Source organism: Artemia sp. Qi Xiang Cuo, chromosome 3 (genome assembly GCF_049724085.1).
Source record: "Artemia sp. Qi Xiang Cuo chromosome 3, ASM4972408v1, whole genome shotgun sequence".
In the NCBI taxonomy this organism is placed as follows: domain Eukaryota; kingdom Metazoa; phylum Arthropoda; class Branchiopoda; order Anostraca; family Artemiidae; genus Artemia; species Artemia sp. Qi Xiang Cuo.
The window spans coordinates 47,129,306-47,152,749 of record NC_142796.1 but is presented as its reverse complement, the minus strand read 5'-3'; the positions used below and the strand labels follow the sequence as shown (position 1 = coordinate 47,152,749).

At 35.5% G+C, this 23,444-nt stretch overlaps 1 protein-coding gene across 2 annotated transcripts in view; it reads left to right on the top strand.

The window, feature by feature from the left end:
* The window catches only part of Atg6 (Beclin-1-like Atg6), a 56,113-nt gene that overhangs the window by 23,379 nt on the left and 9,290 nt on the right, over positions 1-23,444 (top strand). For both annotated transcript variants that reach the window (XM_089086967.1, XM_089086968.1), the window contains exons 3-5: positions 5,114-5,265; positions 13,456-13,513; positions 16,757-17,218. In XM_089086967.1, the coding sequence (XP_088943093.1) occupies positions 5,114-5,265; positions 13,456-13,513; positions 16,757-17,218 (672 nt within the window). The remainder of the gene's footprint in view (positions 1-5,113; positions 5,266-13,455; positions 13,514-16,756; positions 17,219-23,444) is intronic.

Here is a 23,444-nt window from a genome sequence, read left to right as displayed (position 1 = left end):
ATCTTGTCAGTGTTACATTTATTGTTGTTTCAAAGTGCATTTTGGATTTTTTTTTCGCGAAATGTATGACTTTGAATATTTTTGTAGTGTTGTATTGTGGTTTATCATGTCAGTGTTACATTCTTTTGGTGTATATTCCAAGTCATACGTTTCAGCGAAAAAATCCAAAATACACTTTGAAACATCCGCAGAATGTAACATTGATCTGATAAACCACAATAAAGCTCTACAAAAATAGTTGAAATTATATGTTTCAACGAAAAAATTCCAAAAGAGACCTTTATAAATAAAGAGAAGGTAACACTGGAGTGATAAACCACGACAGAATACTACAAAAATTCTCCAAGTCATACGTTTCATTCATAAAGAAAAAATTCGAAAATACACTCTGAAACAACAACAAAGTGTAGTACTTGCATGATAAACTACGAAACGGCATCACAACTTTATTCCAAGTCAAAGGTTACAACGAAAAAAATTTCAAAATACGTCTTAGTACGAAAACATAATGTAGCATAGTCAGGTTATACAATTATACAATACCACAATAATATTCCAAGTCATAAGTTTCATCGAAAATGTTCCAAAATACAATTTGAAAGATCAAGAGAATGTAACGCTGACAAGATAAACCACGACAACACAGTAGAAAAATATTCCAAGTCATATGTTTCAACAAAAAACTGCCAATATGCACTTCGAAACATCAACAAAATGTAACACTGACAAGATAAACCATGTCACAACACTATAAAAATATTCCAAGTTACACATTTAAACGAAGAAATTCCAAAATGTACTTTAAGAAACATCAACAGAATGTAACACTGACAAGATACACCACGACACAACACTAAAAAATATTTCAAGTCATACGTTTCAATGAAAAAGTTCCAAAATGCTCTTTGAAACATCAACGAAATGTAACATTGACAAGTTAATCCACGACACAACACTAGAAAAACATTCCAAGTCATACGTTTCAAGAAAGAAATTCGAAAATACACATTGAAACATCAACAGAATGTAACACTGACAAGATGAACCACGACAGAGCACTACAGAAATATTCCGTCATACGTTTCAACAAACAAAATTCCCAAATGCACTTTGAAATATCAACAGAATGTAAAACTGACAAGATAAATCACGGCACAACACTAAAAATATTCCAAGTCATACGGTTCAAGGAAAACAGTCTAAAATGCACTTTGAAACATCAACAGAATGTAACACTGATAAGATTAACCACGACACAACACTAAAAAATTTCAAGTCATACGTTTCAACGAAAAAGTTCCAAAATGCTATTTGAAACACTAACGAAATGTCACACTGACAAGATAAACTACGGCAAAACTCTAGAAAAACATTCCAAGTCATACGTTTTAAGGAAGAAATTCGAAAATACACTTTGAAACATCATCAGCGTGTAACATAGGTAGGTTAAACTACGAAATAACACTACAGAAATATTCCATTTCGAACACTTTTACGATAAAATGCCACATCGCACTTTTATATTTCAACAGAATTTAACACTGATAAGATAAACCACGACACAACACTACCAAAATGGTCCAAGTCATACGTTTCAATGAAAAAATTTCAAAGATGCACTTTGAAGCAACAATAGAAAGAAACACTGTCATGAGAAACCACGGCACAATCCTACAAAAATATTATAAGTAATACGTTTCACCGAAATAATTCCAAACTGAACTTTAATACAACACCAAAATATAACGTTGACAATAATATTAACGAAATAACACTACAAAAATACTCCAACTCATAAATTTCAACGAAAAAATTCCAAAATACACTTCGTAAGATCAACTGAATGTAACACTGGCAAGATAAACCACGACACGACCCTATAAAAATATCCCAAGTCATACGTCTACGAAAAAAAAAATCCAAAATGACCTTTGAAACATCAACAAATCTAACTCTGACAAAATAAATCACGACACAATACTATTGAAAACTCCAACGCCCTCTTGAAATGATTGCTAGGGGTAGGGGACTGCCGCATATTATCAATGGGGTGTTAAATATTCATAGTCTTGGCTCAAAGAAACAATGTATTTTCGTTAAAAAGTTCTTAATAGTGCCTAAAAAGTTTCACCTAATATCAACCCTGCCTTCTGGAAATGATCGCTAGTGCGGTGTTTTGTCATGATGGTGTAAAATATTCATAGTCTTGGCTCAAGGAGACGATGCGTTTTCGTCAAAAAGTTCTTAATAGGACTTAAATTTGCATCTAATATCAGCCATACCCTGTGGAATTGCCTGCTAGGGGGTGGGAGGCTGCCGCATATTATCACGTTGGTGTGAATTATTCATAGTCTTGGAGCAAAAACGCTATATTTTCGTCACGGACTCTCTGAAATACCTCAATAGTGCCTAAAAAGTTTGCACCTAATATCAACCCTGCCCTCTGGAAATGATTAGTAGGGAGGTGTTGGGCAGCCCTATATTGTCAAGACGGTGTGAAATATTCATAGTCTTGCCTCAAAGAAACGATGTATTTTCGTTGTAATGTTCTTGATAGATCCTAAAAATTTTCACCTAATAACAACTCTGCCCTCCGGAAGTGATTGCTAGGGAGAGGGCGGGGGGTGCTTTGTCACGATGATGTGAAATAATCATAGTCTTGGCTCAAGGAAGCGATGTATTTTCTTTAAAAAGTTTTTAATAGGACTTAAATTTGCATCTAATATCAGCTATATCCCCTGAAATTGCCTGCTAGGGGGTAGAGGTTTGACGCATATTATCACGGTGGTGTGAAATATTCATAGTCTTGGCACAAAAAACGCTATATTTTCCTTACGGGCTCTCTGAAAAACCTCAATAGTGCCTAAATATTTTGTACCTAATATCAACCCTGCCCTCTGGAAATGATTGCTAGGGAGGTGGGGGGGGGAGCAACCGTATGTTGTCATGATGGTGTGAAATATTCTTAGTCTTGGCTCAAAGAAACAATTTATTTTCGTTAAAGCCCTCAGAAATCCATACCTTTCTTTAATTCACGCATATTTTTCTTATATTTTAGCCTATATCAGGTTTTATCATGTTTTGTCGTGTTTTTAACTCCTTTTCTGTGATTTTATTGTTTTATAATGTTTTTTATCTATAAATTCTGTATGTACAAAAGCCGGTGTCTTTTTAGCTTTATTAATCTAGCACGACTCTTCAATAGATAATTATTTACATAATGAAAGATCTGACAGGAAAACTACGTAAAATCTGCGTGTCTAGATCGCATTAGTGCGGAAAACTGTCTGTTGCATTTAATAATGCAAGATTCAGTAAGACTGGGGATGCTTGTGCTCTCATGAGAAAAGGGTTGGAAATCATTTAATCGACTGAAACACGGGGCTTGTTATTTCCAGAATATAATGACTATGACAGAATATAAGGAATGGGAGTTTAGTCGTGTTGTTTGGAGCGCATTCCCACTGGAAGAAAATTGACCTATCGAGTCCTAGCGTGGACAAAAAACTAAATGAAAGAAAAAAGAAGCACTTTGAAAGAAAGAAAAAAATAAAATGCTTTGAACGTTTCGGGTAAAATACTAAGCGACTGTGATGTGCGCCGTCATTACATAAAAAGTGTATACTGACCTTACTTAAAGTGTGCGCGTTTTATGAAGTTAAAAGAAAGAAAAAAAATGCCTTGAAAATTTCGGGTGAAAAAAATCTAAAAAAAAGTGTTATGTGACAGTGATTCGCGCCGGCACTACATGACATCATATAAGGTGTGTGCCGTGCTCAGTTACAAGCGGGGATTTCCCATGGGTCCTGACGTTAGGTTGCATACAATTGTGTCATCCACATTAGACTTGAGCGTTTGAAACGGGGTGTGTCGTGATGTCATTGGAGTTCAGAGGGGTGTGTCGTGGGAATCTTGCCAACTGTGTGCCCTTTAATTGAACCGGTGACCGGAATCGATAAAAAATGGGCAAGGGTGTTTCATGTGACGTCAGGGGGCTCCGTTTATAATCCCATGTTAATATCCCTATGGATGTTGCAGAAATCCCATGTTAATTTCCCTATGGTTGCGTTTAAAACCCCATGTTAATTTCCCTATAGCTGTCTTTAAAACCCCATGTTAATTTTCCAATGGATGTCACCGAAATCCCATGTTAATTTTCCTATCTGTGTCGTGACGTCAGAGGGCTGCGATCGGAAGCAGAGTTGCGATACTGCTAGTAGAAGCTGTCAATAGTGTAAAAAAAAATCGCCATAGAACGTTTGGCGTCTCTGCATATTTTTTTTTCAAACTTTGCAATGGTGTTTTTTCAGAAACTGAGATCAGACACTTATTGCTACCCCAATTTTGCCAATTTCACTGATTATAGTAATTTTGCCTTATTTTTACGCTAAAAAACACCAAGAAACATTAACTTTAGATGATATTGTTGAACTTTTTTCTTTGACACAAGTCCTGATTATTACCCATTACTCTTTGATTAGAGGCATATCACAAATTTCTGTCCTTTTGGTATTTGAGGTAGGATGTGGGTCCAATGGAGGGAAACACTTGTACATATCTGTTATACTATGTTTTGATAAAATTCCTTATTCTGGTAAAGGAGAGGGGGGGGGGGGGTTCGGATCGTCATTCTCTAGCTACATCACTGGTGAAAATAACAGACCGTGAAAGGTGTGCAAATTCTTAAAAAAAAACCTTTTGATTGTTTCCTATATATGAATTTTATAGGCAGTATCACATTTTCATCAGTGTTGTCACGTTAAAACTAAGTCAATTTGACAACTATTTTTACTGGTACAAATTTAGAATGAACTAGCTGCTAATTTACATAGACAACTACACCTGCAAAAGAAAACTTCGCCTTCTTCAGCTGTTGGTGCCATGTGTTTTAGCTGATTTTTTGTTAATTTTTTATCCACCTTTTCTTTTAAGTGACCGCTACTACCATTTCTGTGTTACTACATATTAAGATCTTTTTCATGAAAAATTGAGCTCCTGATTTGTTTTTTAATTTTTAAAATATTTTTGTCTGTGCAAGTTTCCACTTAAATAATTCAAACCATCACGTTTCATTTTCACTTTCTCTGGTACCTTAAAGAGTGTTTCTTGGCAGGTGACATCTGAACTTTTTGATTTGATGTCTAGCACCTCTGATGTGGATCATCCTCTTTGTCAAGAGTGCTGCGACGGACTTCTACAATTGTTAGAATCTCAACTTCGCCTATCAGAAACAGAATATAAGGATTACAAAGAATACCTGAAGGAGTAAGTATCAAGAAGCTTTGAACCACTAATCCTCCCAATCATGCTGCACCTTTAATCTCTCCTTTAATCCCCAGCTTTGAATCCCTATGTCCTGTGCATAGACATATTAGTTTATAATCGACCACTTAGAGCTTGTATTTAGGTGAGCTCCTGCACTTTTTTTTTAGCGATCAGCAAAGGTTTCCTAAGGTTTTTAAGTTAAATAAACCTGGTTATTTTCCATCATGGGTGTCAATCAGGGGCTATTGTCCCCCTAAAGTTTTGGCTCCGTTTCCGCTAGATTTTGATAATGGACTTTTTTGGTGTTTTTGGTGAAAAAAACTTCCTTTTTTCATTGAGAAAGTTGAAAAACAACAAATATATCCCCTAGATTTTGGAAATACGTTATTTTTCCCCCCTAAATTTCAGTAAAATGACCCTCCTTTCTATTACCTCTGTTGATTGCCACCATTCTTGTTTAGTGTCTGGTGGCTGTTTACCTGCTCGTGCACTACATTGCTTTTCAGGTACTAACTCAGGTAATAAGCCTAATTTTTAAATCCACAAAGGAGCTTTGCAGTGACGCTAATTCAAAAAAATTTTGGAGGGGCAAGGATTTTTTGACTTTTTAGTGAAGATATCTGGAAAAAATGTTTACTGAGTTCTATGGGGAATGCCTCCCTCCCCCTCCCCCCCGTAATTACCGTTCCTGATGTTTTGTCAGTTTTACTTTGGTCTAAATGTTTCTCAATAGTCAGTAAATCCTGGAATGCAGCTCATATCAGCAGGGTTGCCAACTTTTCGGTTCATAAATATGTCCCCTGAGTATCCGAAATTATGTCATTTTTAGGCAAAATATGTCCATATTTCGTCTTAAATATGTCCAAAACATGTCCATCTTTAAATCTCAGAACCTAGAGGTTATTTTTCTTATCAATTGGGATATTGACCAAAAGACACTTTGGAAACATCTTTCAAAGCGGCTAGTCAACATCAAATATATTGAAAACGAAAAAAACCATTTAATACAAGCACAAAACTCATAAAAACAAGTAAACACTAAAAATTATTTGTGGGAGCTTAAGACTAGTCTTCTAGAGAGAATTCATCTGGGAGGTAAGTTTAAACTTTACCCCCACCCCCCCAATGGGCAAATATATATCCTGAATTGGTATAAATAGGGGTGGGAGTAAAATTCATTTCCAACAAAAATGATTATTATATTTGGAAAGAACATAAAAAAGGCATCGAGTGGTATGTTTACATTATTTGTAAGTCAATAATATTATTTTTGAAAAATTTACCTATATATATATATATATATATATATATATATATATATATATATATATATATATATATATATATATATATATATATATATATATATATATATATATATATATATATATATATATAATAATATATATATATATATATATATATATATAAATATATATATATATATATATATATATATATATATATATATATATATATATATATATATATATATATATATATATATATATATATATATATATATATATATATATATATATATATATATATATATATATATATATATATATATATATATATATATATATATATATATATATATATATATATATATATATATATATAAATATATATATATATATATATATATATATATATATATATATATATATATATATATATATATATATATATATATATATATATATATATATATATATATATATATATATATATATATATATATATATATATATATATATATATATATATATACATTAAATTTGTACTTACTTAAATTTCTCTCAGCTCCTTTCCCGTGATGAAAATTTTCAAACTGAAGGAATTTACCCCGGGTGTTTGACAACATGGCTTTAGTTTTGATTTCAGACCATCAACAATCGAAAAGTTTCATTTTGTTAACTTTCATTGAGGTTTTTGTGTGACGTTCGGAAGCCGGAAGCAGGTTTATAGGAAAAAGGCGACAGCTTGTCTTTTATCTTGACCGTAAAATCAGGGCTACTAATACCATTTATAGGTGAAATAATTTTGAAGGCATTTTCAGAAACTTTGCTTCAGGGAAGAGCAAGCAACCCCGGAAGATACAATACAAAGCATAAAAAATAAGTAGATACAAGTCTTAGCACTCATTTGGTGATGAGTGACATTTTTTTATGAAAGTAATTTGTGTTACGTCATAAATTTGGAAAATGTGTCCACTTTATGTCCAAAATGTCTAAAATATGTCCATTTTTTGCCCTATTATGCCATTATGTCCAGGCGCATAGAAATATGTCCTTTGGACATAAAATATGTCCAGTTGGCAACCCTGCATATCAGTCTTTATTTTGTGATATCAGGAACGAGAAGGAAATCTTTTACATTTTGATGCACTTCATTAAAAAAATATTAACCCCATATTCCAGTCTAAAGCTGAAAGGAGAAAAGAACAACAAAATCCACAAAATTCTATCTAAAACTGCAGGTATAAGTCCTTGAAAGGTTTTCCCACTTTGTAACCCTATGTTTTTCCCCAATAGCGTAATACAGGTATAATTTAGATTTTGAAAATATTTTTATTGTAATTTTTTAGATTCTGACTTCGAGTCCTCACCATTTAAGATCCAAAATTCATTTAATCAAAATAGCTATCGTAATTACGGCTAGTTCTGCAACTAATTTACGCTACCTTTTAAAACCTAATAAACACAAAGTATGATTTATCACACTAGTAAAAAAAGAAACAAATGAATTACTGAAACGATTAGTTTAGTACGCGGGTTCAAGCTCGTTGTTGTGGCATGTGTTTCGGTTAACTGCAGCAGCGAGGGGAAGTAGGAAACGGTGTTTATCACTGAAAAGCACCGAGCATTCAAACCTACACATCAGATGGTACCTGCATACTTTAAGGGTTGGGATTCGTAGAGCTGCGAGGGTAGATTCGTAAGTGACATACTTGGTTTCTAGTATGATTTTTAAGGATATTTTTTGCACTGTTTCACTTTGGTCATTGAGGTAGTCGATGTTATGCACTTGTGGTCCCCAAAATGGGCATGTGTATTCAAGCGAAGGGCGTACATAACACGTGTATGCGAGCATTAATTGCTTTATAGAAAACCCGAATCGATAGAATGTAGTTAAGGATCGCAGCGCGTAGTTGCCCTTTCCTACAAGGTTCTTTACAATCTTTACTGAATGTCACACCAAGGACAACTGCAGTCGAATTGGTAGGATACCAGGGGCCAGGGCGGGCAACGTCTCTTTTCAGAGGATTGAAGCGCATCACTTTGGTCTTATTAACGTTAGCCTGAAGCCCGTTTGAACTGCACTGATCTTTGGGTTTGTCTTTTGTTTTGCTATCGAACTGGGAAATTACTTGAAACCTCTCAGTGAGATTGTATTTCAACAGGGCAAACAAATCATCCACAAATCATCACCAGTGTTGTCATATAAAACATGGTCAATGATGGCTAAAAATGAGAGGACAGCAAGTTTAGTGCCTTTTGGAGCGCCACATGTTATTTCCGTCCACTCAGAGTCAAGATCCCCTGGAAAAAGTGCAAAGGCGCACTGATATCGATGTCTCGGGAAGTTTATTATCAGTAGTAGAATGACCTTTCTATTGCCCAACCGTTTCAGATTCTTCAAAGCTGTGATGTGGCGTATTAATTCGAATGCCTTGTGATCGTCGGCCATAAGCAGAACAACTATGGTACCTCCTTTGTCTAGTCATTCATTAATTAGATTATAGAGCCGCACTAAGTAGAGACTCGTTCTGCTACCTTTGAGGCACCCGTGCTGGTAAGGGTCGAACCAAACACTTATTTGCGACAAAAGTTTACGATATATGAACGACTGGATCAGTTTGGCTAAATTAGGGGTTATTGATATGGGTTTGGGCTCATCTAGTATTGTAGAAATACCGTAAAATAAAAAGTCGCTAATTAAAATTGGGAAGATTGGTAAAATAAGGTAAAATTGGTAAAATAAGGCAAAATTGGTAAAGTAAGGTAAAATAAGATACTCCCTAGGAAATACAGGTTAAAATTGGTATTTTAGAGCTATCCTGTATCTACAAGACCAGTTGAGTATTTCTTTTTAAGCATTACTTACAGCTTTTAATGAAATGTTTGGTACTTATCTGTTATAGCGCCGACTTCAAATTCTTCATCTAAGTAGAACCGGGAAAAACCCATGATCGAAATACAGATCGCATTCATTCAATACAGATCCACAAACTAAATGAATTTCACACATGGTCAGAAAAACCGGTTCTACTTAAGTTTTATTTAGATAAAGAATTTGAGGGCGGCGCTAAAACAGAAAGTACTAAATTTCTGAATGATTCTGATTTTTCCTGGGCTTAAAAAGGTAATGCCTTCATGTAGAGTTTCATCAATTTAATTAACTGTCTAGTCTATCCCTTTGATAATCTTGTTTCTAGGGTAATACATCTTGGACAGTGCCTGATTTCAGACATCCATTTTGTAAAAAAAAGAAAGTCAAATTTACCATTATTTAGGAGTAAAATCAAATTAGTCATTTGTTTCTACATTTAATTTTCTACATTTTTTCTCTTTTGGATATTATTATCGTTTTTTTTTTATTTTGGGATTCATTCCAAATTATAAATTGATAAATACCTAATATCAGTCAAATTATAAAATGCATCTAAAAGGAGTAAATTTATCAAATTGAAAAATACATGATTAACACTTCACATGAGAACACTTCAATTACAATGAAACAAAAAACACTTAATGGTTTATTCGGTATGAAGAAAAATTAAATGACAGCTATTTTCTGGTAAAAAATGAAAAGCTCATCCGTTTTAAATGTAATTAAATAAAATAATATGCAGAATGAAGTAGCTCCAGGAAAATGTTGAGATTTTCTTCATATTTCGTCACTTCTAATCCCAGCAAAATGTTAGGACAGTTTGTATCAGTTACTGAGACTAAGCTTTGATTATCAAATAATCACAAAAATTACAAAACTTAAGAAAACTGCAACAATAAGTCACCTGTGGTCAAAATACTCAAAGACTCCTCTTAGATTCCAACCCAGCCTCAAAGCTTCTGCTATGATCATTTCCATGGAAATCACCAAAGAGTTTCTTTTTAAAATAGCTTTCAAGCCTAGTTAGGGGTATTTAGCATTTTTTGCTTTTCTTCAAAGCTTTGAAAAAAGTGTTATAATATTCCAATTGTTACATTTGTTATATTTGTGCATATTTTTGGTAATCATTAGTGCGGTGATCGAATTTTTTAAACCACTGTAGATACGTAAGAACGTTGCAACATCTAGTACCCTGAGGTCATAAGAACGTCAAAGACTCCTCCTTGAACCTCCCAAATTGAAAGCGTTTATAATGACCTGGCCTTTTAACGTAACTTAGGCACTGGACCAAGGGGGCTATCGTCACTTGAGCGCAACGTTAGGGGGGATGTCGATATCGCTTTTGTCCCACCAATTCGTTTTATTGTGAATCTGCCTGGTACTTATGAATGAATGTTTTCAGATTAAACCCATTTCATCAATAAGAAAAAAAACGGGTTTGACGCATATGCCCCTTTCCCTTTGGACGATAAAACCATGCAAGAGCTGTATCAAGACAGTATAACTCACGAAAATCTTGTTAATTTTTGTCAACTTTTCAACTTTTTGGCATCCCTGCTTTCAATAAAAAAAAAATCAAGGTACTATCACTTAAATATAATAACTCCCTATGCCCCCCCCCCTATGGATACTATCTTGATAGGACACCGTCTCTGTTTTAAATAAAAGAAAATAATTAACTTATTGGCACCCCTGCTTTCAAAAAAAAAAAAAAATAGAGGTATTATCATTTGAATATGATAGCTCACTACCCCTCCCTCCCTCTGGATACCACCTTGATAAAATGCCGTCTCTGCTTTAAATTAAAAAAAAATAACTTTTTGGGATCCCTACTCCCAATAAAAAAAATTTCAGATACTATCATTTAAATGTAATACCCCCCCCTCCCATCTGGATACCACCTTGATAGGATACCGTCTAAGCTTTTATTAGAAAAGTAATTTACTTAATAATTAACTAGGTCACTATATGGTTCAAACAAACACGCGAAATAATGTTAAACACCTTATTGTTCATTGAAAAAAATTGAGGGCATGAGTAAAGGGGTACAAAGACAACAAAAAAAATGTCGAAATTATTCAGATATACCTCAAATTATTGGAAAACTGAGTCATAGATTCGCCGTGGCATTCATAAAATCCAAAGAATCTAATTAAAAGGGAGCACACACAAAAGCCAAATTAGGCCAGTAGCCTATGAGAAATCGCAAAATACCCAAGGCAATGACAAGTCTTAATGGGGGGGCCCTGGGTCTATCAAAATATTTCAATGGTTTCCCAGGGAATTTGATATCATTCTCTTCCGTCTCCACTTTAAATGAAAAAAATAATTATCCTTTTGGCATCCCTGCTTTCAATAAAAAAATAGGGTATTATCACCTAAAAATGATAGCCCCCTATCCCCCCCCTATAGGCAATAATTTACAATTTATTTATGAGTCATATTTTTGGGTAGCTTCCGAACAATTGAGTATTAAACATTCAGGCGTTCGACAATTCAGTATTAAACATTAAGAAAATTTTATCTAAAAACAGCAAAAAAAGAGAGAAAAATCTGCAAACTTACAATTCAGCTGTAGAAGCAATCTGTCGGCTGTCAATTTCAAAATCCAACTGAAGGCTAAAACTGTATAGTAGTGAATTCGTTCTATAATTCAACTCGAAAATAAAATTCTTGACTACGAACGATGTTAGAAATAGCGATAGGGAAACTACATTCGAAATGATTTAAACTCATTTCATAAAGACGATACTGTTTTTTGTCAACATATGAAGAACTGTGTATATTGCAATATTTGCAATTGCATATTGCATCTGTCTGGTTTTTATGCAAAATAACAAAAGAAACGAAAATTAATGAACAAGAGAGTAGTGAAGAATTATGGTATGCAAAATAATATTTGGCAGGGAAATCACTGGTGATAAATTGCTAGGGGTGGCACCGTGATTGGGTGTTTTTGGGGATTCGTGGAACCAAATTTTTTTTCAGGGTGACGCATAGGTTTTCGGGCAAATACCCGAAAATTCGGGGATATTGCAAATCCTGCTTGATTTCTAATCAGGAAAATCGAAATACTTAACCACACGAGAAAGAAAAGCACCGACTATGCGGTTGACGCTATAAAAACTTGCCGCAAAATTAATTTAAAGTTGACCAAACGCCGCCACCTCTGTCAGTGGCGAGACGCCGGTTGCGTGCTGGCGGCGTTACGACACTTCGGTGGCGTTCAACCGGGCCTCTCGTCAGCGGCGTTCGGTCGATCCGCCGGCGTGGCGCCGGTGTCGAGGTAGTAATAGAAAACAATGGAATGAGTTCACGAAATTATAGGAGGAAGGGGTGGTTAAACGTATTTAAGAAATCATGGGGGGTTATTTTCTCGATTTTTTGAATGAAAATACCAAAAAAGGTATTTTATGAATCTAGGAAGTGGGGTCAATTGCCACCATCCCTAATTTACGCCCCTGATAGAAAAGAAAAACTAAATATCTAGTTTTGCCAGCTTTAAACACCTTGGTTAACTTTTGCTGACGGCTTGGAAGAAAAGTGCAAGGAGCTCACCAGAATACATGTTGTCATTAGTATATTATAAACAAATACGTCTATGTTCAGCTCTTTACAAAGAGTCTGAAAATCCTTGTGGAACCCTTTGGAGCTCATAAAAAGATAAGGAAACATTACTCAATATTACTAAAGGAATGACTAAGCAATTTCCAGTTCCGCGTTATGTCCTTCTTCTGTCGAGATTATGGCAGAATTTTGATAAAATTACACAGGCAAATGAAATAGAATACGAATTTTTTAGCCAAATTTTTGTAAAAGCAGTAGCCCACACCATTTTTACCGGTACTCTAACATAAAAAAAGAAACATGAGTAGCAAATAGCTCTAGACGAGATATATATGTGAGTAGAGAAACTTTGGGTCCGGGTCCCTGTCCAAAATCTCTAGAAATTTACGGGTTATAGGCCACCCCAAATAAGATATAGGCCACCCCAAATAAGCTCTTGCTCACGTAGGTTACCCATTGTGAATAGTTATTAAATTGAATAACGCTGATTTATGGTGTTTTTAGGCTAGAGAACCAACCTGAGGAAGAAGATTTGTCAGCTTTGCAAGAGGAGCTTGAAAAAGTGAGTTTGTTTTACCAATTACTTTTGTTACCATTTGTGCATCTACATTTCGGCTACAGTCATTCAAAAGGCGTTATACGGCATTTTACCAAACTGAGATTTACGGATCTCACGTTTTATGAATGAATGATGACAGATTGTCATGTATGGTGCTTTTTGACCGTCTGGACCCAAACGAGAAATAGGTCGTCCCCCAATGGGATGAGAAACAGATAATAGGAGAAGATTAAAAGAGAATAGGAAAAGATTAAAAGCATAGATGGGGTAGAGAGGGAAGCTTTAAATAGATTGAATAAATGATTTAGTTCAAAGTGACTACTCACAAGCTCAAATGGCCGAATTTGCGCTCTCGTTATGTATGCATTCTTGCCTCCGCCATTGAGGTGGAGGAGAAGCTTACGCATCAAAATTGTTCTTTTTCTATCTGGGATGCTTAAATGAACTTCCCTTACATATAATTAGTTCTAAAAAAATAAGCCGAAAACTTTAGTGTTTGCCCGTCAATTTCACAAACTTTTTAATTTTTCCAGTTTGGTTTTTAGTTTCACAATTCCTGTAAAACTTTTGTGCAGTTTTACTGCTGTCATGTAAAATTTATATTTTTTTCTACTTTTGTTTTGTTTTCCACTTTTATTTATTGTTCCGAAAAGATGTTTCCACGAGTCATGCCTTTTTTACTGTGAAAATCGTAGCTACTTGTGACTTTATTTCTATTTTTCGGTACTTCTTTTTGAATTTTGTTTCTTTGATATACAATATGTTTTCATCAAATTTATTCTAAGAAAACTTAGTGGCTTCTCGTATCTTTTCTTTAGAACAATATGAATATTGTTGGTTTATTTCCTTCGTGCCGGACATGTGGAGCAGGATAGGTGGGGGGGGGGATTGCGATTTTGTGAGTATTACGATTGCGATTTTGGCGATTGTTGTTGCGATGTTTCCTATATTTTCTTGTACTTTTCAAATAATTGGGCTATTTTTGTGCTTGAACCCCCTCCCCTCTCAAAATAAGCTCATTGTAGGCACGCACGCAACATTTCTTTTTTGAGGGATGGGGTAATAATAAAAATAATTTACTCGTGGACCAACAATAGAAAAACAAATTTTATTTGATAATTAGAATAAAAACTGCCGAAAAACCTGAAGAAAATTTGGGATGTCGTGGGGGGGGGCTTATGGCAATCATTATGATTATTATAGTTCTAAGCTGTTCCAGAGATTCCCAGACAACAGCCTACATTTTTTTATGGCTGACAATCTAGGGCCAGATAATCGCCCCTCAAGGTTTTTGTGCCCCCATCTAGATTTTGAAAAATACGTTTTTCCTTGGAAATTGGTATTGTCCTTGGAAAATGCCTTTTTCGTCTTTTCAATGAAAAAATTCAAATAAACGGCAATATTCTCGTAAAAAGCTCATATGTACTCTTCTGAGTCCTGATTCATGTTCATGACCAACAGGAAAATAACCAAGACCTTATAAGAAGCTAATAAATCTAAGTAGATTACCCAATGTCAAGTAATTAATTAGTCATAAAATCGACAAATATCCGAACTGCCGACAGATTTCAATTTGGAGAACTTTCAGAGTACCAAGGACAGTGAAAATGATTTATGATTGTATGAACTGGCTAAGTAAAAACTTACAAGGCCAATTATATTAAAAAAAGAAAAATTCTAAGACCGGAAATTAAAGTTTTAATGCAATATGCAGTTTGGATATGCAGCTTTGCAGTTTTGGTAGTAACGGGGGTCAAGTTTAAAAAAAAAGGAAACGTTTGTGAGTAATTATCATTAAAATAAGCTAAAAATATGTGGCTCCAAAGAACCTAAGAAGGCTCTTTGGAGCCACAAGTACGTGTATTAGTTTTTTGTACGATTAGTTCCAAATTGTTAATGAAAGAATTTTAAGAAGAACGCGTTAGGGTGAAATTTTGGTACAAAATTGACAATAAGTTTTACAGAGACAATTTCAATTGTCTTAGAGACGACTAGGTATAACCGTAAAGCGTTATCTAAATTCTTCTAGAACTACTGTGGCCACTCAGTGTTATTTGTATCTGGCTTGTTTCCAATGCAACCCAAAAGTTAGGGTTCTCTATGCAGCACATTTTGGTATATTTGAGATTCTTGCTGAAATTTGGCACTGTGGTATAAAAACAGCAAGATTGTGTTGAATTTTCATGCTCCAGATATAACAGCAAAGCTTGTCCTGTGCGTGAGAGGCTGTCTGAGTGCTATTTCTTAGTTTAAGCCATTTGATCTATTTTCTCGTATTTTCACCTAGCTGAATGTTTCGGTTTTTCTTTTTTTTTCTACATGTTTCATTACCTATCTTTTTCTTGTCTTTTATAGTGGGTCAGATAAATCATCATTAATTACATTTTCAATTAATTGCTTAGTCAAGTACATGACGAGAGCTTAGTAGTCTAGCATATTGTACTAGAGGGGAGTTAGTCTTCTTTGGGTGCGATCATGCTCCTAAATTATTTTCCTATTCATTCTCTGGAGTTGGTCGTCTCTTCACAGTCCTAGAGGGATTTTCTCAATCTCGAGGGTGATCATACTTCTAAAACATGTTGTGCCTTAATTTCTGGAATGGGTCGTCTTTTGACTGTCGTATAGAGGAGTAATCTCTGCCTTCCTCAGGCGAGAGCATTCTCTTAAATTATATTTATTTCCTGTAGTGTGTGGTCTCCAGACAATCCTAGGGTGAGATCTTTTGGTCTTCCTTGGGTGTGATCATGCTCCTAAAATTTGTTACTTTTATTTTCTGGATTTTTTTCTCTAGATTATCCTGGAGGGGATTCTTAATCTTCCTCAAATGTGGTCAAACTCTTAAAATAAGGTTTGAATTTTTGAAGTGGATTATCTCGATATGGTCTGAGAGAAGAATTCTGTCTGTCTTCCTCAGACATGGTGTGCTCACATAGCTTTTAAAATATATTATTTTTAGTGTCCAGGGATGGGCTGTCTCCAAACTGTCCTAGTGAGTTTCCTCGGTCTTCCTTGGGTGCTCTCTTTCTGGAGTGGGCTGTCTCCAGGTTTCCCGCAGAAAAAGTTCTCTCTGTCTTCTTAAGATGTTGGTTCGCTCTTGGAACATATTGCGTTTATGAGCTAGAATATGATCCCTAACTTGTTGTTATCTTTTTTGATGTGTAATATTGTGATATTGTGATATTTTGTGATATGTTATGCATTCTTTGTGATATTATTGTGATATGAAATTATTTACTTCTATTTTAGCTAGAATTGGAAGAGTCACGATTGTTGAGTGAACTTGGTAACTTGGAAACAAGATCAACAGACTTGCAAACTCAACTGTCCAAAGATCAGATAATCAAAAATGAACTTTTGGAAGAAGAAAAGCGTCTCTGGAAAGAAAGTGCGGAACAAGAAAGACAAAAAATGCTGGCCGAAGATGAATTGCGTAGCTTAGATGTGCAGCTAAAACAAGAGCAGATTCTGCTTGAAAAATTGAAGCAAACAAATGCTTTGAATGCTGCTTTCCATATCTGGCATGATGGTCATTTTGGTGTGATCAACGGTTTACATCTGGGGCGTCTCCCTTCTATTCCTGTTGAGTGGTCAGAGGTTAACGGAGCTTGGGGTCAAGCTGCCCTTTTACTGGAGGCTTTAGTCCGACGCGTTGGTTTGAAACTCACTAGATATAGGATTGTGCCAATGGGGAGTCATTCCTATATGGAAGTAAGTGACTTGAACTCTGTACCCTCAAATCTGTAAACTCAGTAAGTTCCTCTGCCTTTTTATGATCTTTAATGTGTTTTACGTGGCTCTGCGAACCACCATCTAATTTCAGACTCCTTTTTCAAATCTCTACCCGTTTTAAAGCTCAAATTATGTTCTGGCCTTTAGAAGGTTTAGGGAGTGGTGGCCCTACTCCTATTAGTGGTAATTTTTGTTCGTTTTAAGTTTGCTTGACTATTCATTATAATTTTTGTTCTCTGTGGATTACCAGCTAATAGCGGGCTCCTTTTTCTAAGCCCTGTCCGGAATTTTCGCTTTAGAAATTTTTTAATCCATGAAATTTTTGCATAGCGAGCATTGGGTTGTGCTATAGTACTTATAGTAATATAGCAAACGAAGCTGATAAAGGATGTACAGCTTAGTTAGATAAAATTTGTTTTTACTGAAATATATTCTTTTCCAATACAAATACCTACGACATTAGTAAGTAACCTAATGCTTCGGAGCCGTATGTGGCTGTTTGGATCCTTAAGTGCGGTTCTGGCACAAATATCTAAGAGAAGGAGCTCGAGTTTTTTTTCAAGCTTGTTGTTTTGTTGTCGATTGTGGAGTACGTGGTACGGTGGAGACTTGGGCACTCCAAACCAAGCTGACATTCAATTCTGACCACCTTTCTTCTAACTTAACTCGGTTTAAAGAATAATCTTTCGTAATTATAGAAAACTACTACTACTACTAACAACTCGCCGCAGCACGAAGCCACATGAGGCCAACACAGCCACGCACGCTCCTCCTCCATCCCAATTTATTCAAAGCCTCACTTTTTACACCCTCCTACGAAGTTCCCGTTTCCTTTAAATCTTTCTTTATGACGTCCTCCCATCCCAGACGAGGACGGCCTGCTTTACGTTTTGCCCTAGACGGTTGGCCGAAAAGAACAATCTTTGGCAATCTGTCATCCTTCATCTGCACAAGGTTCCCTAGCCACCTCAACTTTTCTTTCATTATAGCCCTAGAGAGCAGTATTGAACCACATTTTTCGTACAGCCTATTGTTTGACATACGGTCAGTCAGCCGGGTACCCAGAACATTCCTTAAGCAATTTCTTTGGAAAACATCCAGCAAATCTTCATCTGCTTTTCGGAGCGCCCATGCTTCAGAGCCATGTTTGACCACTGTCATCGCTGTAGCTTCTAATATTCTAATCTTGGTTTGCAGACTTATCTTCCTATTCTTCCAAACTTTTTTTAAGCTGTGAAAAAAACCCCTGAGCCTTGGCTATTCTACTTTTAAATCACCCACTGCTCCCACTATCTTCACCAATAATACTACCAAGATAAGTCAAAGCTGCCCACCTGATCAATCTCTCTAACACCCAGTGTAACATTTTCATCTTCGCTTATTCCTAGCCTTAGTGACTTGTTCTTCTTAACATTAATTTTCAAACCTATTCTAGCACCCTGAAGACGCAAAACTTCTAAAAGTTCATTTATTTTGCTCACGCTTTCATCTAGGATGCTTAAATCGTCGATAATCTAAGTCCAGGAGACCTTTTCCTCCTCATTTGATTCCGTGGTCTCCCACTACCTTTCCTGTCCTCCTTAAGACGAAGTCCATCAAAATACTCCATATAAAGGGGGATAGAACACAACCCTGCTTAACTCCTGATTTAATGCGAAACCAGCTACTAACCTCATTTCCTACATTAACCGCAGCAGTGTTATTCTCGTACATAGCACTAATCACTTCAATGTATTAATCTGGTGTACCATACAAGGATAAAACCTTTGCTAAAGCTCTTCTATCAACAGAATCGAACGCTTGCTCATAATCTATAAAACTGAGGACCAAAGGTGTTTGACAACTCAGGCACTTTTCAATTATTGACCTAAGAGTGAAAATTTGGTCGACACATCCTCTACCTTTTCTAAAACCGCATTGTTCTTTTCTTATAACTTTGTCTACAGCGTCTCTTAGTCTAAAAAGTATCATATTACTAAGTAATTTACTACCTACTGAGACCAGACTAATGCCTCGATAATTACCACACTCACCACACTTTCTTATAGTTACCACACTATATAATTACCACACTTTCTTATAGAGTGGCTTAATTAATGTTTTCCTAAAATCGTTAGGTACTTCCCCTTTTTCAAAAATCATATTCATAATCTTCAGTAACTTATTTCTAATGTCAGAGCCACCATATTTAAGAAACTCATTTACCACCCTATAAGCACCTGGAGTCTTATTATTTTTTAATCCTTTTAGTACTCTCGCTAATTCTTCATCACAAAATAAATCTTCCCTCACATCCAAAGTATCACGAACTTTTTTTTTATTTCCTCTATATCTTTTCCTGCAACTCTATCTCGGTTTAGCAAATTCTCAAAATGTTCTGCCCAGCTCTCTTTAATTCTTTGCTTATCGCCAATTGTGGCCCCATTCCTATCTTTAACTGGGCCAACTCCGGATTGACTACTCCCTCTCAATTTATTGACATGCCAGTACAATATTTTATTATTATGCCGTCTAGCTGCATCTTCCAGATCATCGGCAATTTTATCTATGGCCTCTACTTCACACCTCCTTAGTTCATGTTTGCTTTCTCCACTTTCTTTACATTCCTTTTGTTTTCATATGATCTATCACTCGGATAATTCTTTTACAAGTCCTTTCCCCTTTCTATTAAACATGACGCTTTTTCACTAATATTCTTAGCTGAGTCCTAGCTTTGACACCTTCAGCAACTTCACAAATTATTTTTCTAAAATTATTCCAACCATCTTTCAATTTATCAAATTTTAAACTCTGAAGTTTAGTATGTAACTGTTCGTGGAAAGTTTCTTTAAAATTCTCATCCTGGAGTCTACCAACGTCATAACTTCCCGAGAGGTAGTTGCCCTTAAGAAATTTCAGCTTTAAATTAACCCTAGACACTACTAAATGGTGATTTTTACTTTTAACATTAATAACAGCACTCCTATATACCCTAGTATCTTGTGTTGGTCCTGCCAGTCTTCGGTTTACTATAACATAATCAATGAGGTTTGCAGTCTTTCCATCGCGTGAATACCTTGTTAACTTATGAGCCATTTTATGACCAAACACCGTTTTGGTTATAAATAGGTCGTTATACCTACAAAATTGCAAAACTCTGTATCCATTACTGTTTTCTTTTCCTACACCAAATTTACTTAGGCTAGGATACTGTATATCCCTATTTCTACCGACCTGGGCGTTAAAGTCTCCTAGTAAACAATCATATTTCTAACTGGAACCCTATCTATTTGCTCCTGTAACTGTAAGTGAAATTCATCTGAGTCACTGTTATCTCCGTCAGTCGGTTCTACAGGGGCATAGACTACTATAACTGATACCCTGAACTTTTTAGTCATAAAATGAGCAATTAGTAGAAAAACTCACTGTTAGTTATTGGCCGAAATACCAAGGTAAATTTCTTGCTTGAACTAACTACAAAACCCACAAACGAAGACAATATAAACTCACCTCTTTCACGGAATAAGGAGATGCTGACCAGTCGGGGAAAAATAGCTATCAATGAGTTTCTTGTAACTCAATTTGCCATCATTTGGTATTTAACATCAATGAAATAAAATTAAGACATCTAGCACGGTGACATATGCTTTGAAAATGTACACAGGGAAAATTAACGCTATAAGTCGATACATTTTCTGTCAGATTTAAACCTTCATAAATCAATGGGTTTAAAGAACAACAGAAAGCAAATTTGTATTAAAAGAGAATGATAAAAAAATGAAGGACATTGTATTAAATTCAACAATTACCATAACCTGTTTTATATCAAACAAAGAAAACTTTATACTTAGCACAAAAAAGAAAGTCCTTGAAAGCACCTGAAGAATGCCTTAGAAGAATTTTCCCCATTCCATCATTCATAAATATACTTTACGGGCAAGTTTGAAGTTTAGCTGGGAACTTCCTCTTATTCCAACCTTTTCTCAGCAGTCGACAGTCATATCAAAGAGAACAAGAGAAATAATTTCCCTATAATTTCATTGTAAAAAGTGTGCTTGAATTTCTTTGGTTTACCTTTGTGGCGTAATTTTGTAAGTCAATCACAGTATTTATTAGAAAAATGCAATCTATGAGAAGACAAATAACCCCGCCTTTTTAATACCCTTTAAAGCATGTAAAATCAGTAGTTCACCTGACGCTATCTAAGTATCTTCAGTTTATATATCAGGAGTTAAGCAGGGTTGTGTTCTATCCCGCTTTATATGGATTATTTTGATGGACTTTGTCTTAAGGACCACAGGAAAGTCAATGGGAGACCACGGAACCAAATGGGGAAGAAAAAGTCTCCTGGACTTAGATTATGCTGATGATTTAAGCATCCTAGATGAAAGTGAGAGCAAAATGAATGAAGTTTTAGAGCTTTTGAGAGTTGTTAAGAAGACTAAGTCACTAAGGCTAGGAATAAGTGAAGATGAAAAGGTGACTTTGGGTAATGAAAAGATTGATCAGGTGGGCAGCTTCACTTACCTTGGTAGTATTATTAGTAAATATGGTGGGAGCAGTGAAGATGTTAAAAGATGAAGAGCCAAGGCTCAGGGTGTTTTTTCACAGTTAAAAAAAGTTTGGAAGAATAGGAAGATAAGTCTGCAAACCAAGATTAGAATATTAGAAGCTACAGTGATGACAGTGGTCAAATATGGCTCTGAAGCATGGGTGCTTAGAAAAGCGGATGAAGATTTTCTAGATGTTTTCCAGAGAAATTGCTTAAGGATTGTTCTGAGTACCCGGCTGACTGGCCGTATTTCAAACAATAGGCTATACGAAAAATGTGGTTCAATACCGCTCTCTACGGCTATAATGAAAGAAAGGTTGAGGTGGCTAGGGCACGTTGTGCGGATGAAGGATGACAGATTGCCGAAGATAGTTCTTTTCGGCCAACCGTCTAGGGCAGGTCATCTTCGTCTGGGGTGGGAGGACGTCATAAAGAAAGATACTAAAGGAAATGGGAACTTCGTGGGCAGGTGTAAAAAGGGAGGCTTTGAATAGATTGGGATGGAGGAGGAGCGTGCGTAGCTGTGTTGGTGCTGCGGCTTGGTGGCTTGGTGCTGCGGTGAGTTTTTAGTAGTAGTAGTAGTAAGATAGTATCTTAATTATAAACTTAAGGTAGCAGCTTGCTAATTCTTGTACCTTTTAAAAACATAGGAATAAATTAGATGAAATAGTATTATCTTCCTGTATTAAGGTAGGAAAGCTCTATTGTAAAAGTAGATAATTAGTTCTTATGACATTTTGTTCTTGAGGGGTGGTGGGGTGGAGGTAATGTATCAACGATATGTTAGTTCTCTCTATCCAACTTTGTGCCTTAGGCTAACGCATCAGTCCAAAAAAGGGTATATTAGAATTGTCAAGTGAAAAGATAACTTGAAACAGCCATTTCTTTAGCTCTTTAATTTTGGGAAATCAGGGTCAACTGTTTTTAAAAGCCTATGGTCTGTCTGTTTGTTTTACCTGAGACCCAAACAGTTGCACTTGTCATTCTTTTCTCAACGAAAACAGTGTTGAATCATCTTTAGCCGCTTGAGAATGGGTACACGGAAATAGATCGTATAGCGTTCAATTGGTTTTAGTCCATGGTTTTGGTCCACTAGGTCCATGGTTGGTTTTCAAGAAAAAAACAACAATGGTTTTGAAAACCATTCCTTTCAGTGGTTTAAGTTGTTACTGCAGGACTTCTTATAGTTTGGTGTGTTCTCACTAAAATTGATTTTTCGGCATCTGGGTTGCCGTTCCTTTGGATCTAAACTTAAGGTACTAATTCTTTGGATCTAAACTTAACCTGGTTAATTCTGGTGCCCTTCAGAAGCACGTAAATAAAGTAGATGACTTTATAGTATATCTTTGTATCTCCCACAGTACTCTATTGCAAAAATAAATGTTTTATTCTTATGACATTTTAATCCTTATGGGGGGGGGGGGGGATATATTGGAAAGCGGACGTATTGGAGGGTAACTCCAATATATTTTAGATTTTTTATTTATAGCTAAGGCTTTTGAATTACTAGGCGCAACATCCACTGTGTCTGTTATTCGGTTGAAAAATTACCACTGAAGTATTTTGCTGGGAGTTTGGTTTTTGGGCTGGAAGTTAACTACCTTTCAATTTTTAATCTCAAGTCGTCAAAAGGCTTAAATTTCTTCTACAATATACACAATACCTATGCCTTAT